This window comes from Schistocerca nitens, chromosome 1 (assembly GCF_023898315.1).
Source record: "Schistocerca nitens isolate TAMUIC-IGC-003100 chromosome 1, iqSchNite1.1, whole genome shotgun sequence".
In the NCBI taxonomy this organism is placed as follows: domain Eukaryota; kingdom Metazoa; phylum Arthropoda; class Insecta; order Orthoptera; family Acrididae; genus Schistocerca; species Schistocerca nitens.
In genome coordinates this window covers 475,159,402-475,178,233 of record NC_064614.1, presented here as the reverse complement: position 1 = coordinate 475,178,233, position 18,832 = coordinate 475,159,402, and the positions used below count along the sequence as shown (strand labels likewise).

At 46.7% G+C, this 18,832-nt stretch overlaps 1 protein-coding gene across 1 annotated transcript in view; it reads left to right on the top strand.

The window, feature by feature from the left end:
• LOC126254566 (proclotting enzyme) overlaps positions 1–18,832 on the top strand; it is a 176,727-nt gene that overhangs the window by 72,644 nt on the left and 85,251 nt on the right. Inside the window, exon 4 of the mRNA XM_049955326.1 lies at positions 16,792–16,970. Coding sequence (XP_049811283.1) covers positions 16,792–16,970 — 179 coding nt within the window. The remainder of the gene's footprint in view (positions 1–16,791; positions 16,971–18,832) is intronic.

Here is an 18,832-nt window from a genome sequence, read left to right as displayed (position 1 = left end):
GTGACCATGAGAAAAAGAATGAATAATTAACGAAATGATAACGTTCTACGAATCGGGGCGAGGAATGTCAGAAGCCTGAACGTGGTAGGGGAACTAGAAAATATGGAAAGGGAAATGCAAAGGCCCAACCTAGATATAGTAGTGGTTAGTGCAATGAGATGGAAAGAAGACAGGAATTTCTTGTCAGATGAGTATAGGGTAATATCAACAGCAGCAGAAAATGGTATAACAGGTGTAGGATTCGTTATGGATAGGAAGGTAGGGCATAGAGTGTGTTACTGTGAACAGTTCAGTGGTAGGATTGTTCTTATCAGAATCGACAGTAAACCAACACCGACAACGATAATTCAGGTATATATGCCAACGTCGCAAGCCGAAGAAGAAGAGATCGACAAAGTATATGAGGATATTGAGAGGGTAATACAGTACGTCAAGGGAGACGAAAGTCTAATAGTCATGAGAGACTGGAATGCAGTTGTAGGGGAAGGAGAAGAAGAAAAGGTTGCAGGAGAGTATTGGTTTGGGACAAGGAATGAGAGAGGGGGAAGACTAATTGAGTTCTGTAACAAGTTTCAGCTAATAATAGCGAATACTCTGATCAAGAATCACAAGAGGAGGAGGTATACTTGGAAAAGGCCGGGTGATATGGCAAGATTTAAGGTGGATTACATCATGATCAGACAGACATTCCGAAATCAGATACTGGATTCTAAGGCGTACCCAGGAGCAGATATAGACTCAGATACAGTCTGGTAGTGTTGAAGAGTAGACTGAAGTTTAAGACGTTTGTCAGGAAGAACCAATACGCAAAGAAGTGGGATACAGAAGTGCTAAGGATGACGAGATACACTTGAAGTTCTCTAAGACTTTAGATACAGTAATAAGAAATAGCTCAGTAGGCAGTACAGTTGAAGAGTAATGGACGTCTCAAAAAAGGGCCATCACAGAAGTTGGAAAGAAAAACATAGGCACAAAGAAGGTAACTGCAAAGAAGCAGAAAATATACGTCATTTGGTCGATGAAAGGAGGACGTACTAAAATGTTCCAGGAAACTCAGGAACACAGAAATACAAGTCGCTGAGAAAGGAAATAAATAGGAAACGCAGGGAAGATCAGATGAAATGGGTGCAGGAAAAATGTGAAGAAATCGAAGAAGAAATGGTTGTCAGAAGGACAGACTCAGCATACAGAAAAGTCAAAACAACCTTCGTTGACATTAAAAGCAAGTGTGGTAACATTAAGAGAACAACGGGAATTCCACTGCTAAATGCAGAGGAGAGAGCGGTTAGGTGGAAAAATACATTGGAAGCCTCTATGAGGGGGAGGATTTGTATGATGTGATAGAAGAGGAAACAGGAGTCGATTTAAAGAAATAGGGGATCCAGTGTAAGAATCAGAATTTAAGAGAGCTTTGGAGGATTTAAGACCAAGTAAGGCAGAAGGGGTAGACAAAATTCCATCAGAATTTATAAAATCATTAGAGGAAGTGGCAAGGAAACGAATATTCACGTTGGTGTATAGAATGTATGAAACTGGCGACATACCATCTGACTTTCCGAAAAATATCATCCACACAATTCCGAAGACTGCATGAGCTGACCATCAGCTTATCAGCTCATGAATCCAAATTGCTGACGAGAATAATATACAGAAGTATGGAAAAGAAAATTGAGGATGTGCTAGATGACGATCAGTTTGGCTTTAGAAAAGGTAAAGGCACTAGAGGGCAATTCTGACGTTGCGGTTGATAATGGAAGCAAGACTAAAGAAAAATCAAGACTAAAGAAAAATCAAGACACGTTGATAGGATTTGTTGACCTGGAAAAAGCGTTCGACAACGTAAAATGGTGCAAAATGTTCGAAATTCTGAGAAAAATAGGGGTAAATTATAGGGAGAGACGGGTAATATACAATATATACAAGAACCAAGAGGGAATAATAAGAGTGAACGACCAAGAACGAAGTGCTCGTATTAAAAAGGGTGTAAGACAGGGATGTAGTCTTTTCCCCGCTACTGTTCAATCTGCACATCGAAGAAGCAATGATGGAAATAAAAGAAAGGTTCAGGAGTGGAATTAAAATTCAAGGTGAAAGGATATCAATGATATGATTCGCTGATGACTTTGCTATCCTGAGTGAAAGTGAAGAAAAATTACATCATCTGCTGAACGGAATGAACAATTTAATGAGTACAGAGTATGGATTGAGAGTAAATAGAAGAAAGACGAAAGTAATGAGATATAGCAGAAATGAGAACAGCGATAAACTTAACATCAGGATTAATGGCCACGAAGTAGATGACGTTAAGGAATTTAGCTACCTAGGCGGTAAAATAACCAGTGATGGACGGAGCAAGGAGGACATCTAAGGCAGATTATCAATGGCAAAAGGGGCATTCCTGGCCCAGAGAATTCTGCTAGTATCAAACATAGGCCTTAATTTGGGGAAGAAATTTCTGAGAACATACGTCTGGAGTATAGCATTGTATGGTAGTGAAACATGGACTGTGGGAAAACCGGAACAGAAGAGAATCGAAGCATTTGAGATGTGGTGCTACAGACGAATGTTGAAAATTAGGTGGACTGATAAGGTAAGGAATGAGGAGGTTCTGTGCAGAATCGGAGAGGAAAGGAACATGTCGAAAACACTGATAAGGAGAAGGGACAGGATGTTAGGTCATCGGTTAAGACATGAGGGAATGACTTCCAGGGTACTAGAGGTAACTGTAGAGGGCAAAAACTGTTGAGGAAGACAGAGATTGGAATACATCCGGCAAATAACTGAGGTTGCAAGTGCTAATATGAGATGAAGAGGTTGGCAAAAGAGAGGAATTCGTGGTGGGCCGCATCAAACGAGTCATAAGACTGATGACCCCCCCCTCCCCCCCCCACACACACACACAAAAAGAAAGAAAAAAAAAGTGCACTGTTTGTCAGTGAAAGACGACAGCCGGCAAACTAGGATCCGTGTATCACCCCATCAAAACTGCTACCATAGGACGATATCTCGTTCACCTATTTTAACTGTTCCCTGTTTCCAACCAGCACTCATCGTCTTGTACCTGTACCGCATCACCATCGTGTAATAATGTGCACTGTGGTTTTTCAGTGTTGGTGCCTTCTATCAGCTTCATCTACCTGTAACATATACTTTTGGTGATTATTTTGGTCGGTTAATGCATTAGCTTTGATAATGGGGTCAAAATGCTTTGGATTTGTTTGTTAATTCTGAAAAAATTACTTAAGAATATATCTGCAAAGAATTTCTGTAGCTACGCATCCATTTGTGTTCTGGCAGTGCAATCTAAGGGATTGGAAAACATACTCCATGACCATATTACAAACTAATGAAGGAGAAAGAAACCATTACTCGAATAACGGTAGGTCTGCTGCAAATATCATTGCAGGTTGATCGATGTGATAAAAATGACGGACCATCTGGATCCACACAAAAAGACAAGAGGTTGATATTTTGTGATTTTTGAATTTCAGTGAGGCTTTCGATGTAGTGGATTTCTACATCACCTTTACCATTTTCATAAGACTTTTTCACTAAATTCTGTACAGTGCTTCCATCGAATCTTGCATACCGCAGACATGTAGTGTCCGAGCAACCAGATCAAATGAGGAAAGTAAGTATCATGGGTTAGAACGTGATCCACTATCTTCCCGTTTTATGTTTATGATGTATCAATCGTTCCGTTCCACTGTAAGTATCACCCATGCCCTGACGATTTCAGTTACACTTAAATACAGGGGCAGTGAGTCTGAGCGCCATTAGCCATTGTCTTATTTGCCATGTCACAGTGGGCATAGCATATAGGTCTGAAACACAATTTGTCTAAAACTGAAGCAAAGTTATTCGCTGATAAAAGACTCATTGCCTGTCGTTTCCAAGTCTCTCTTCGTTGCATTGTTAAAAGGTTCACAAATAACAATTTCTTTCTAAACAAGAAACTTTGAGAATTCCAGAATGAGATTTTCACTCTGCAGCGGAGTGTGCGCTGATATGAAACTTCCTGGCAGATTAAAACTGTGTGCCCGACCGAGACTCGAACTCGGGACCTTTGCCTTTCGCGGGCAAGTGCTCTACCAACTTTCTTTTTTTTTTTTTTTTTTTTTTTTGCTCTATGTTAAAGATTTCCTATTTTGTTTCAATGGAGCAAAATTAATGCTTTTTGCAGACAACACAAATTTTGAAGTAAAATAAAGAAGCAAAGAAAAATTTTAACATTATTGTGGAAAAAACTATTAACTGATATTTTACAAAAACTGATTCATTTCTTACTTGAAGTTATGATCCACTTCCTACGCACAATGACAAAACTGTATTTGAAACTTCCTGGCAGACTAAAACTGTGTGCTGGTCCCAGACTCGAACTCGGGACCTTTGCCTTTCGCGGGCAAGTGCTCTACCAACTTTTTTTTTGTTTTTTTGTTTTTTTTTTTACATAATAGTGAAAAAAAATAAAATAAAATATCCTGCTTCTGTCAGTACAAAACAATAACGTTCGACGTTCCTCTTTTAGGCGCGTACCTCGCTAATCCCGTCATACCTCGCGTTGGTGTCGGGTACGTCTTCACGTGTGTTTGTGGATCCTCTCCACTGTCCTGGTCCTTTCTTGTTCTGCTACTTATAGACAATAATTACATTCTCCTACCCGGGACACCCCAACTGGGTGGGGGATCAAGCAAGGCACTCCCTAAAAAATTTGCGTAATATGATCGATATCTCGGATGTTTCATAAGCTGTGAGTGGTGTTCCTGTAGTAAGGCCCAAAAGTCAAGCACATTCTTACTGCCGTCTCGGAAAAGATAACGCACAGTCAAACCTCGAATCCAAGTCACTGCGTTTGTCTTCGTTCGGGGATAATACGTCCTATCTGGGAGAAGTAGTGTGCGTGGTTCTATTGTTTGCGGACCCACCCGAAGGAGGAAGGCGATCATTTTTTTGACCAAACACCATACGTCCGCCGAAGGACCGCATATCAGGCGATGCTCCTCAGTGTCTATAACATTGCACTGCGGACACAGTGGCTCGTCCGCCATATGAATTGTATGCAACCTGGAACGAGTCACGTATTTCCCATTGACCACCTGATACCACAGTGCGCGCGTTCCCGTATCAAGGTGTGGGTGGTGCACTGTACGCCATACCACTGACCACGTAACCGTTGGTTGGCGGCGCTCTACGGCATTATTCGGCCGTCGTCGAGTCAAGATGTGATATATATCACGTGCCGTGACCGTCCTGGTAGTTGGTAGTTCCATATGTACGTAACTGTATTCCACAAAGAAGGTTCGCATATGGGCAAGCGATGGTGAGATGTGAGCCACCGCTACCGGAGCCGAACGAGAAGGTGGAGCGAGTTCGTATATCAAGCTGCCCGTCAGACTTGTCTGGTGTCGTGTCCACATCTTTATCATCGTGGTTACATAAATAGCCACTGCTCGGTCGCGTACGTGGACTAGTCCAAGACCTCCACGACTACGAGGAAGGGTGAGGGTTTCGTATCCTACCTTAAAAAGCAGACCTGTGCTCACAAAATATCCTAGTGCCGCCAGGATTCGGCGGGCCAACACCACCGGCATAGGAAGAACTTGTGCCAGGTGGGGGATGCGAGAGGCTAGATAAGTGTTGGCAAAGGTGACCCGTTGTATCATATCCAGTGCCCTTAACCTGTGACTTCGGACACTCGCACAAATTGTTTGCAGAAGATGTCTGTAACTCAGTGCCGCCGTGCGTCGAACGTCTGTAGTGAAGATAATTCCTAGGCATTTCATCGTGGTGATCGGCTGTAATGGTGCTACACTTCCTGTCGGGAGTCCTCTCCCGATGTTCATCGCTCCCGACTTTGCCATGTTCAGGCGACTTCCCGTAGCCATACAATACAAATTAATCCAATGCAGGGCCGCTCTTGCCTCGTCGCCTGACCGTGCTAAAAACACTAGGTCATCCGCGTATGTTCGGCATATAAACTTGTTGTGCCTTATCGTCATTCCTTGGAGTCGATTCCGGAGCCCGCAAAGCAGCGGCTCGACAGCGATGGCATACAATATCGTTGACAGCGGGCACCCTTGTCTGACCGATCGTGAGATGGTGATGGGCCCCACCAAGCGTCCATTGATGAGCACTTTGGATGCGGCTCCGTGTAGTAGTCTCATGACGACGGTGACAAAACTTTCCGGAAACTTCATTTTCGTCATCACGTCCGTGAGATAAGCATGACTCAGCCTGTCAAATGCGCGATCGAAGTCTATCGATACCAATACACCCCGGAGACGACATGTTGAAGCCAGTGCGATAACATCGCGGTAGTCGCTGAGTGCCGTTTGTATATTGCTATCACCTCCTAGCTGGGTTTGGTCGAGTGAAATCACTTGGCGTATCACGCGTTTAAAGCGTGCTGCAAGTATCCTGGCGTAGATCTTGTAGTCGCAATTAAGAAGGGTCAGTGGCCGGTAGGCCTGTATCCCTGTGCCGCCAGATGGTTTGTGGATGGGGATGATCATTCCTTCCACGAAGGTGGGCGGAAGAGGCACGTTGGGAGACATCAATTCGCAGTACATGGCAGTCCATCGTGGAGTCATGTGATCTTTAAATGTACGATAGAACTCTAACGGAAACCCGTCGGGCCCCGGCGATTTGTGCGATGCTCCCTTATCAATCGCTTCCATTACGTCGTCAACTGTGATTTCACCTGTTAACTCCAGGTTGGCCGACTCGTCGAGACACGCGGAGAGCGTTCGTCGGACCTCATGAAAGGCTGCCTGATCGTGTTCCGCTTCTTCATAGAGATGACCGTAGTGTTCCACGAAAGCGTTGGCAATGTCTTTTTGCGTTATCATGCGGCGACCATCTGGCAGTACGACCGTCTGTATTAAGGTTCTGCGACTACGTTGTTTTTCTCTGATAACGTGATACATCGACGGGGATTCTCCACGGACTCGTTCAAAGGCCCTTGCACGGATTGCGACACCCTCCAGTCGGCGGCGCGTTATGGAAATTATTTGGGCCTGTGCTCGTTTTATACCTGCACGACGCTCCTGTGAAGGTGCTTGTACAGAAAGTTCGCGGAGCATCGTGAAATAAAATTCCGTCGTGTATCGCCGCCACATCATCTGCTCCCTTCCGTATGCAATTAACGCTCGGCGCAATGCAGGCTTAACGCATTCCAGCCACCACTGCAACGTCGTCGGATACGTCGGGAGGCGTCGTTCACACACATGCCAAGTGTCTTCGACTAAGCGTTTGCACTCAGGTTCCCTAAGGTGTGCTGTATTCAGTTTCCAAACACTGCGATTCCTCCACACTTGTTGACGACTCAAGGAGACCGTGCATATATATGCTATGTGATCTGAAAAGGCGACAGGCCACAATTCCGCATCGAGGATCGCAGGTTCGAGACGACGTGTTACGTAGATGCGATCGAGACGACTTGCAGAGTGACTCGTGACGTAGGTGTATCCACGTCTGTCGCCATGTATCTTCTCCCATGTATCAATGAGATTCAAGTCCTGTATGAGTTGCCGCAGCTCCGGGCACGAAGTATAACGTGGGTGTTGATCTTTTGGTGCGAGCACGCAGTTGAAGTCGCCTCCAAATAAGACATGTTCATACCGACCTAAGAATAGTGTTGCAATCTCCTCTGCATAAAATCGGGATCGGTCGCGCCGTCTGTCTGACCCCGACGGTGCGTAAATGTTAACGACCCGTACTCCCAGCACTGTGAGCGCCAGTCCTCGCGCTGACGGCAGGTACACCACGTCCTCGGCTACTATGCCGCTACGTAGAAGTATCGCTGTTCCGCTGCCGCCGTCGGTAGTTGGTGTAATGTACGTATCGTACTCATAGAGGTCGGGGAAGCTCTCAACACATACTTCCTGCAGCAGAACGATGTCGACGTCTGACGCATGCAACATGTCTCGTAATAATTGCAATTTGACAGGCGTTCTGATCCTATTAATATTAATAGAGGCTGTTAGATATGCCTGCCGCTGTTCCTCAGTGCGTAAAGCGCACATGAACGCTTATGGTAATTTGTGTGCTTCTGCCCGGTGACATGCTGTCTGTGCGTCAGTCTGCATCTTCTGCGCGGTTAACATCCTGTAGACGCAGCACTCGCCATTGTGGGTGCGTCGTCGGTGTGGGGGTCAGTATCGGAGTCGTCGGCCTAGTTCCTGTGCTGGAGGTCCAGTTCCCGTCGTGTCTCTCCTGCCGGGCTGACCGAAGGCGGTGGCGGTGCTGCGGTGGGGGGACTCCTTCCGTCGGCTTTCCGTCCGGTGTGTCTGTATTCAACCCCCGTGGAGCATAATTCGCGTCGGACTGCTGTGTGGGAGGTAGAACCTCCCGTTGCGCATCCGGATGCACTGTATCGACGTTACACCCAAGTTCGTCTGGCGTGGACTGCAGTAAGCAGGTATCCGACGGCGCTAGCCGACGTTTCTTGTGGCGCTTCGGCGATCTTTGTTTGCGCGTGTGCGCCTCCGTATCCGAGTGCGGAAGTGACTCCCGGTGCTCAGGGACGAAAGCAGCTGTCGGCACAACAGCAGGATCAATTTCCATTTCTCCTACCGATCCTTTCCGCTCGGTTAAGTGCGTCGACGGCGCCGGAGCTGCAGAGGTGTGCGTCGTTTCGTCACTGGAGGCGGTCCCCGCCGCAGTCGGTTGCCGGAAACTGTCAGGATTTGGTAGCTGGTCATTCTTCGGGATGGGATCCGTTCGAAATGCGTCCGCATACGTTAGTGGCAGCGGCGTCAACGTGGACGGAGGTACGGGTTCGCCGTTTGGAACTTGCACTATCCTCCGCTGCATACATTCGGAACGGACGTGGCCCTCTTTCCCACAGCCTGAGCATGTTTTGGGTTGTCCATCGTATATGACTATAGCTCTGCATCCGCCGATGAACAAGTACGAGGGTACATGTTGTGTCAGTTCTATTCTGATTTGACGCACCCCATTGAGAACCGGGTAAGTCGTGAAGTTGGACCATTTTTCCTCAACGTGGCTAAGCACTCTTCCATATGGGCGTAAGGCGTCAACGACCAAGTCAGACGGAACCTCGAAGGGAAGTTCGAAAATACGTATGTTTCGTAAGCCCAGTCCTGCATGATCAATAGTTACTTCTCCAACATGTCCATCAGAGTGCCGAAATTTGAGTCCATGTTTAGTATCTCGGATGATTCTATCACATACTGCATCGTTAATCAGCTTGACGTAAACAACACTGCTCACTATGGAGAGGTGGATTCCGATAAGTTCGTTGTAGTCAAGTTTAACTTCGTCTCGTAGGAACCTTTCTATTTCGTAGGCTTTCGGTCTCGCATATTCATTCGAAAAACTAATCTTGAGAGTCGACTTTCGGTATGCATGTGCCATTCTATATCGAGTCGTCTAAACGCGCGAGTACGCCGAAGAGGTAAACAACTGCGCGAGCGCGAACGTCTCCGGCAGGGACGTAAACAGACGTCCGTGCCGTAGCACGGCCGAAGGCAGACTGTGAGCTACCGAAGCACGACTCACGCCCGGTACTCACAGCTTTACTTATGCCAGTACCTCGTCTCCTACCTTCCAAACTTTACAGAAGCTCTCCTGCGAACCTTGCAGAACTAGCACTCCTGAAAGAAAGGATATTGCGGAGACATGGCTTAGCCACAGCCTGCGGGATGTTTCCAGAATGAGATTTTCACTCTGCAGCGGAGTGCGCGCTGATATGAAACTTCCTGGCAGATTAAAACTGTGTGCCCGACCGAGACTCGAACTCGGGACCTTTGCATTTCGCGGGCAAGTGCGAGGTACTGGCAGAAGTAAAGCTGTGAGTACCGGGCGTGAGTCGTGCTTCGGTAGCTCAGTTGGTAGAGCACTTGTCCGCGAAAGGCAAGGGTCCCGAGTTCGAGTCTCGGTCGGGCACACAGTTTTAATCTGCCAGGAAGTTTCAAGAAACTTTGACGTAACAGCAAAGGGTGCCACACTCTTTATTTTACCTACTTGTTTTTACTTTCTATTGTCTTTCTTATTTGTATCCAGTGTTAATTAACTCCACAGAATACAATTGTGACGAAAGCAAAATCTTCCTTGTACTGCTCCGTAACACAGTACTAAAAAGAAATATTTTTCTCTGTCGGGAACTAGAATCTGGAGTGATAATCTCAAAAACAGACGGAAATCACTCCTCTTCTTGTCTTCAGAAAGCAGCTGCGGTGCACCTTCCATGAAAATAAGAAAAAAATATGATTGCATAATTCCCAGTACTTTCACATTATTTACATTTCTACTTAATTAATATCGTGTGTTAAAAGAAAAGCAGAATAAGTAATGGTAACGATGTTATTGACCATATGTTATTGATCATAGGTGTACCTATTTCGTTTCGTTATAGGTCATTTATCTGTCCCCATAGTGCGGATGTTAGTGTTCCAGAACAGGAGCATTATAGTCTTGTCATCGTTACATAAAAAAGGGTCTGAAACAGTAATCCAGCCATGTTCTGCTCACTAATATACACAGAGGTGATAGAAGTCATGGGATAGCTATATACACGTTTAAAGATGGCGACAGTATCGCATCACGAGGTATAAAAGGGCAGTGCTTGACAGAGCTGTCACTTGTACTCAGGTGATGCATGTGAAAAGGTTTCCTACGTTATTATGGCCACAGACGAGAATTAACACAATTTGAAAGCGGAGTGGTAGTTGAAACATGGGACATTCCATTTCGGAAATCGTTAGGGAGTTCAATATTCTGTGATCCACAGCGTCAATAGCGTGCGAGAATACCAAGTTGCAGGCATTACCTCTCACAATCGACAACGCATTGGCCGACGACGGCCTTCACTATACGACCGAGAGCAGCGGCGTTTGTGTACAGTTGTCAGTGCTAACAGAAAAGTAGCACTGCGTGAAATAACAGCATAAATCAACGTGGGACGTACGACGAACGTATCCGTTTGGACAGTGCGGTGAAATTTGGCGTTAATGGGCTATGGCAGCAGACGACCGACGCGAGTACCTTTGTTAGCAGCACGACATCGCCTGCAGCGCCTCTCCTAGGCTCGTGACCATATCGGTTGGACCCTTGACGACTTTAAAACAATGGCCTGGTGAAATGAGTCCTGATTTCAGTATGTAAGAGCTGATGGTGGGGTTCGAGTGTGGCGCAGACCCCACGAAAGCATGGAGCCATGTTGTCAACAAGGCTCTGTGGAACCTGGTGATGTCTCCATTGTGGTGTGGGCTCGATCCTCCAGTGCGATTGACTGTAAATGGTTATATTCGGCTTCTTGGAGGCCGTTTGGAGCCATGCATGCACTTTATCTTCCCAGTCAACGATGGGATGTCTATGGATGATAATGTACCAAGTTACCTGTTCGCCACTGGTTTGAAGAACATTCTGGACGATTCGACCGAATTATTTGGCCACCCATCGAACATTTATGGGACATAATCGAGAGATCAGTTGGTGCAGAAAACCCTCAACCGGAAGTACTTTCGCAATTATGGATGGCTATAGAGACAGCATGGCTCAATATTTCTGCAGAGGACTTCCAACGACATGTTGAGTCCATAGCACTTCGTTAGAACTGCTGCACTATGCCGGGTAAAACGAGGACCGACACTATATTAGGAAGTATCTCATGACTTTTGTCAGGTCAATGTATACACAATAACATTCTCTGTGGGAACAACAGGGTATAGCAGAGGCAGTTTCCACCATACCCTTTCTCCCTGGTGAAGATCCCTCCGCAGAGGAGGTTGTGTGAAATTTCTGAAGCAGGGGAGACTTATCAACAGAATTGCAATTGTGAAGCGATCCTATATAATTGCCCAAGATGGGTGCCAAATGCTTTTTCAATGTGCCGGAAATTTCACGTATTTACACGATGAACACCACGAAGGAAACATGCAACAAACGGCAAACAGGCCTGAAATGTATTACGTTCTTGGATATGCAAATGATTAGCATTTCAGCGCCTGTTCATTAAGCAGGTAGGAGGAACGCCATCTAGATTCTGTATGTAAGGAAAGATTACAAAACGGTTTATCAATCATTAACAACGTTCGAATGATGTTTCTTTGTTAGAATAACGTGCTATATCTCGAGTAAAAAGGATAAAAGTCTACCAACTCTAGTCGGAAATCGATAACGGCAGGATCGTGTTCTATCGATATGGCGGTTTATCGTTCCATGATACAGCTGCTTGTGTTGATCTGGATCCCAAAACTGCCACGCTACTCTATGGTTTTAGAAGGACTAAACCCAACGCTATGTATTATCTCAAACGCCCCACGAGACCAGCGTACGATTTCAAGAAATGGCTCTGAGCACTACGGGACTTAACAGCTGAGATCATCAGTCCCCTAGAACTTAGAACTACTTAAACCTAACTAACCTAAGGACGTAACCTGCGACCGCAGCGGTCGCGCGGTTCCAGACTGCAGCGCCTAGAACCGCTCGGTCACAGTGGCCGGCAGCGTACGAGTGATATTGTTTGTTAGGCCGAGCAGGATCTTAAAGCCTAGTCACATATCTTGAGTCAGGAAATGGGCTTGTTTACAGCAAGACTAAGATCCACACGGAAAGTGTGACGAGGTCTGGAGCACTACTGTCTGTCAACAAGGAGCAAGGAGGAGCATCAACGTTGCCGCACCAAACGATAACAATGGAAGTAGCACGAGCCCCTGTTCTACATAGAGCATAACGATGGACGTATCTTTTTGTGGAAGATCCAAGGGGACTGGAGGTTGGCAGATTGTATACGGTTAAGTCACGTTAGAGTGACCACCACCTGAATTCAACGTCAACGTGCAACAACCACTCGGATGGCAAGTGGCAGCGTTAGTTGTGGAGGGTATATAAAGCGTGTTGATGGGACGCGGAGAACAGTGCAGTCGTTCTCGTAATGCGAAAACTGAGTGATTTGTCTGATATCCAAAAGGGCTTTATTTTTAGCTTTTGGACCAAAAATGGAAGCATTTACGAAACGGTTAAGTCTGTAAACTGTTCGCGTGCTGCTGTGGTAAAAGTACACAGTGCATGGAAAAATATCACTATCCAAAACTAGCGCCAGTACAGCAGTGGTGCCTGCCTTGGGCATGGATGTTTGTGAAGTCCTTAGGCTAGTTAGGTTTAAGTAGTTCTAAGTCTAGGGGACTGATGACCTCAGATGTTAAGTCCCATAGTGCTTAGAGCCATTTTGAACCAACTGTGGTGCAACACATGCCATAGATGAGAGGGGAGAACGAAAGCTTCGGAGATTTGTATAGCCGAACAGACGTAGGGCTACTGACCAACTGACCACCGCCCAGATGAACCAAGGGGCTACTAGCAGTGCCTGCTCAACTACCATTCAGCAAATGTCACAACGTATGGGACTCCTCAGCAGGCCCCAGGTTCATGCACTCATCCTGCCTGCTGTTCATCGGCGACGAAGGCTGGAATTTGCACGCCACTAACAACTGGATGTACATTGAGTGGCGACAGGCTGCATTTTCGGATGAGTCATGTTTTATCCATCAAATAGACGGCCGTTACCGTGTCTGGCGCGGAACGTCTGAAAACAAACAACCTGCCACAATTGCCGGAATAGTGCAGGCCGGAGGCCATTCCCTGAGTGATCTCGTCATTCTGGAAGGGACAGTGGGCCAAAATAAGTATTTAGTTGTCACTGGGGGCCATGTCGACCCCTACATGCAGTCGGCACGGTGGCAGCTACCAGTACGACAATGCGAGGTGTCACACAACTCACAGCCTACGTGCGTGTTTGGAGAGCACCAGCATGAGTTTACCGTACTCCCATGGTCACCAAACTGCCCAGTTTAAAACTCAATCGAGAATCTGTTGGACCACATCGATCGGGCTGTCCACGCCACTAATCCTCCACTTCATTGGAGGCGGGATGGTTACACATCCCTGTCGGTACCTTCCTGAGTGTCTCTGTTCATGCGCCTTTCGCAGCAGTATGCACTGTGTATGTCACCGTCATACGAACCCTGCACTTGAGGTAATGTTATGTGGTGCCACTCAGTACACAACTCAATCACCTCTGGTTCTAATAGCCGGTAATTTGCACAGCTGACGTTACGTATTAAGGCCGGCGACTATGCCCTGTTTTCAGAGACCTCTTTCAACATCATAACGCAAGGCCGCATGTTCCCCGTTCTATTCCGACCTACCCCGATAAAGAGAGTGTTGGCTGTTGCCTTGACCAGTACGTTCTCCAAATCCCTCATCCGTTGAAAGCACCTGGTCATGGACTGCGGAGATATTTGCAGGCCACCACTAGCCAGCCAGAACGACTGAAAAACGCTGGCATATAGCTGAAGCAGCATGAAATGGCCTACCCATTTTTCTCATTCTAGCTCAGTTAGACTTGGTGCCCAGCAGGCTAAGAGCCTGTGTATACTAACTATCGTTCCCTGTGTACCCCCATATCACCTACGAATTTAATCGTGTAATCTTCATAGTCTAATATATAAGCACAATAAGTAAAATCTGATTATTTGCTATTCTTCGTGATGTTTCAGTTGTAGTGGCCGGCCGGCCGAAGTGGCCGTGCGGTTAAAGGCGCTGCAGTCTGGAACCGCAAGACCGCTACGGTCGCAGGTTCGAATCCTGCCTCGGGCATGGATGTTTGTGATGTCCTTAGGTTAGTTAGGTTTAACTAGTTCTAAGTTCTAGGGGACTAATGACCTCAGCAGTTGAGTCCCATAGTGCTCAGAGCCATTTTGTAGTGGCCGGAAGTATAATTCCCAGGCCGGCCGGTGTAGCCGAGCGCTTCTAGGCGCTTCAGTCCGGAACCGCGAGATCAAAATCGATGTCGTCCTTCCAGGTGTATTAATTTTTTTCCGCCAATGTACTTTAATGCATTTGTGTTTTTGGCGGATTTTATTATGTTCCGTGGCATGTGTTTATAAAGGGAAGAGTTTGTTTTACTTCAGTATTTGGTTATGCCAATGTCAACGCGTGCTCGTACCTGTATCTTAGTAAATATGAGTACAGTTGACTGACGAAGTGAATCCGTCACCCCCCGCCTCCACTGGCTCCTTCCTCCCCCTCTACCATACCACACCTTCTCCCTTTTCCTTTTCCTGTCGCGCCCTCCACCTTTTCCTCTCACGTCTACAGGTCCCAGTACCAGCTTCTTCTCTCTCCTTGTCCCCAACAACCACCCCTGTCTCTTCATCATCTCTTACCACCCCTCAGTCATCATCACCACCACTCTCCTATCTCCTTCTTTTCAACTACAATCTACCGTCCCAGGGCAGATTCTTTTCCAGTTTTAGCGATAGCGTACGGTGCTCCGTTTCTAATGGTCAATGTATCTTCCATCGTGCTCAGTATTTCTCAAGTGTTTCGTGTTGTTCAAGCATTCTAAAGGGCCGCGCGGAGTGGCCATGCGGTTAGAGGCGCCATGTCACTGATTGCGCGGCCCCTCCCGCCGGAGGTTCCAGTCCTCTCTCGAGCATGGGTGTGTGTGTTGTTCTTAGTATAAGTTAGTTTACGTAGTGTGTAAGTCTAGGGACCGATGCCATCAGCAATTTGATCCCTTAGGAATTCACACACATTTCAACATTTCTGATGCATTCTCAAGTGTTTTGAACTGTACTGTCTGTTCACATTTTCATCATTGTTTTTAACCAATTCATGAATACAGCATTATACACTCAAGAGCCAAAGAAACTGGTACACCTGCCTAATATCGTGTAGGGCCCCGCGAGCACGCAGAAGTGCTGCAACACGACGTTGCATGGACTCGACTAATGTCTCAAGTAGTGCTGCAGGGAACTGACACCATGAATCCTTCAGCGCTGTCCATAAATCCGCAAGACTGCGAGGGCGTGGAGTTCTCTTCTGAACAGCACGTTGCAAGGCATCACAGATATACTCAATAATGTTCATATCTGAGGAGTTTGGTGGCCAGCGGAAGTGTTTAAAATCAGAAGAGTGTTCCTGGAGCCTCTCTGTAGCAATTCTGGACGTGTGGGGAGTCGAATTGTCCTGCTGAAATTTCACATGTCCGTCGGAATGGACATGAATGGATGCAGCTGATTAGATAGGATGCTTACGTACGTTTCACCTGTCAGAGTCGTATCTAGACGCATCAGGGATCCCATATCACTCCCAACTGCACACGTCCCACACCATTACAGAGCCTCCACCAGCTTGAACAGTCCCCTGCTGACATACAGGGTCCATGGATACATGAATTATCTCCATACCCGTACACGTCCATGCGCTCGATACAATTTGAAACGAGACTCGTCCGACCAGTCGACATGTTTCCAGTTATCAACAGACCAATGTCGGTGTTGACGGGCTCAGGCGAGGCGTAAAGCTTTGTGCCGTGCAGTCATCAAGGGTACACGATTTGGCCTTCGGCTCCGAAAGCCCGTATCGATGATGTTTCGTTGAATGGTTCTCACGCTGAGACTTGTTGATGGCCCACCATTGATCTCTGCAGCAATTTGCGGAATGGTTGCAGTTCTGTCACGTTGAACGATTTTCTTCAGTCGTCGTTGGTCCCGGTCTTGCAGGCTGGCGGGGTGGCCGAGCGGTTCTAGGCGATTCAGTCCGGAACCACGTGGCTACTACGGTCGCAGGTTCGAATCCTGCCTCGGGCATGGATGTGTGTGCTGTCCTTAGGTTAGTTAGGTTTAAGTAGTTCTAAGTTCTAGGGGACTGATGACCTCAGATGTTAAGTCCCATTGTGCTCAGAGCCATTTGAACCATTTTTTATAATTTCCACCTTTGCCGCTGTTATTGAGTCCCGTATTGCTCGTGCCCTTTTTCCAGCGTGGTGACGCAGCGGCCCACGCAGCTGGTGACGGTGAGGCCGCTGACGAGCACGACGCGCAGGACGACGACGACGACGAGCACGACGCGGAAGCCCATCATCCTGCCCATCACGCCGCCGCCCGTCTACCCGGTGGCCACCTCCACCAGGTTCCCCGCGCTCATAGCCACTGACGGTGGTGAGTCAACCTAGCTAGCGCCATCCTGCTCCGGGGTCAAGGCTTAACATTCTTACTCGACTCCTCCACTGGGTACAACACCGGTTCCACGGTTTGATTCTGGAGATGTCTCAGATCGGTTACTGTCTTACCCCCTCCTCCCCGCCACCGCCAAATAGTTGTAAAACCTATCGTCCCCGCCTTTGATGCAGCACGCATTCTTACGTTTTTAATACTGATAATTAGTTAACATCAATGCTTAGTACTTTGCTTTAGCATAGCAATTCAGAGAAATAAACCATGTAGAATATAGTTTTCAAAACATTTGAGAAGTGCATGTGCAAAGCTTTTAACTTAAGGTCTAAGAGTACAATACGAGGTGCGACAATAAAGTAATGAGACTGATTTTCTTTGCAAGATGTGGCAACCCTGCAGGCTTGCGTAGACACAATATCTTTAACCTTCCAGAATGAGATTTTCACTCTGCAGTGGAGTGTGCGCTGATATGAAACTTCCTGGCAAATTAAAACTGTGTGCCGGGCCGAGACTCGAACTCGGGACCTTTGCCTTTCGCGGGCAAGTGCTATACCAACTGAGCTACCCAAGTACGACTCACGCCCCGTCCTCGCAGCCTTACTTCTGCCAGTACCTCGTCCCCTACCTTCCAAACTTTACAGAAGCTCTCCTGCGAACCTTGCAGAACTATCACTCCTGAAAGAAAGGATATTGCGGAGACATGATATGAAACTTCCTGGCAAATTAAAACCTCGTCTCCTACCTTGGGGATGTTTCCAGAATGAGATTTTCACTCTGCAGCGGAGTGTGCGCTGATATGAAACTTCCTGGCAGATTAAAACTGTGTGCTGGGCCGAGACTCGAACTCAGGACCTTTGTCTTTCGCGGCAAGTGCTCTACCAACTGAGCTACCCAAGCACGACTCACGCCCCGTCCTCACAGCTTTACTTCTGCCAGTACCTCGTCTCCTACCTTCCAAACTTTACAGAAGCTCTCCTGCGAACCTTGCAGAACTAGCACTCCTGAAAGAAAGTTTCATCTTTGACCTTGGTGTATAAGCTGCTTCTAGGCCAAGCGGCACATCGATGCAACTGATCAGTTGTGAGTTCTGCTGTAATAAGTTAACACGTGTTTGTGTCTCTCGTCACGGAAATGGAACCGCATAAAATTGCGCAACGGTAGGCCATTTCTTTTTGCATTAAATTGGGTAAAAACGCGATGACAACTTACGGTAAGCTTCAGAAGGCTTTTGGAGCGCAGGTTATGTCAAGCGCTCAAGGTTTTCGTTGGCATAAAATATTTAGTGAAGACAGAACGGATGTTGAAGATGAAGACCACAGTGGACGACCATCAACCTCACGGACGGATGTCAACGTGGCCAGGGTGCGTGAAATCGTATGATCTGATCGAAGATTATCCGTGAAAATGATTGCAGAAGAACTGAACATCAATCGAGAAACGGTTCATCTAATAATAACTGAAGATTTTGGTAAGAGAAAGATTTGTGGAAAAATGGTCCCCAAAAATCTAACGCCACAACAGTGAGAAACACGGAAAAATGTGGCAGCCAATTTCTTAGAGGAAACGGGAATGAATCGAGAATTGTTGAGCCGTGTTATCAGTGGTGATGAAAGTTGGTTTTTGCAGAACTATCCAGAGACAAAACGCCAAAATTGGCAATGGTGCTCAAAGGGATCACCCAGACCAAAAAAAGCTCGCATGTCAATGTCAAAAGTGAAATGCATGCTTGTGTGCTTCTCTGATTCCAAGGGAATTGTTAATAAAGAGTGGGTGCCTCCTGGACAACAGTTAACCAATATTACTACAAAGAAATTTTAGAAAGAGTTCGTAAAAGAGTTCTTCGTGTC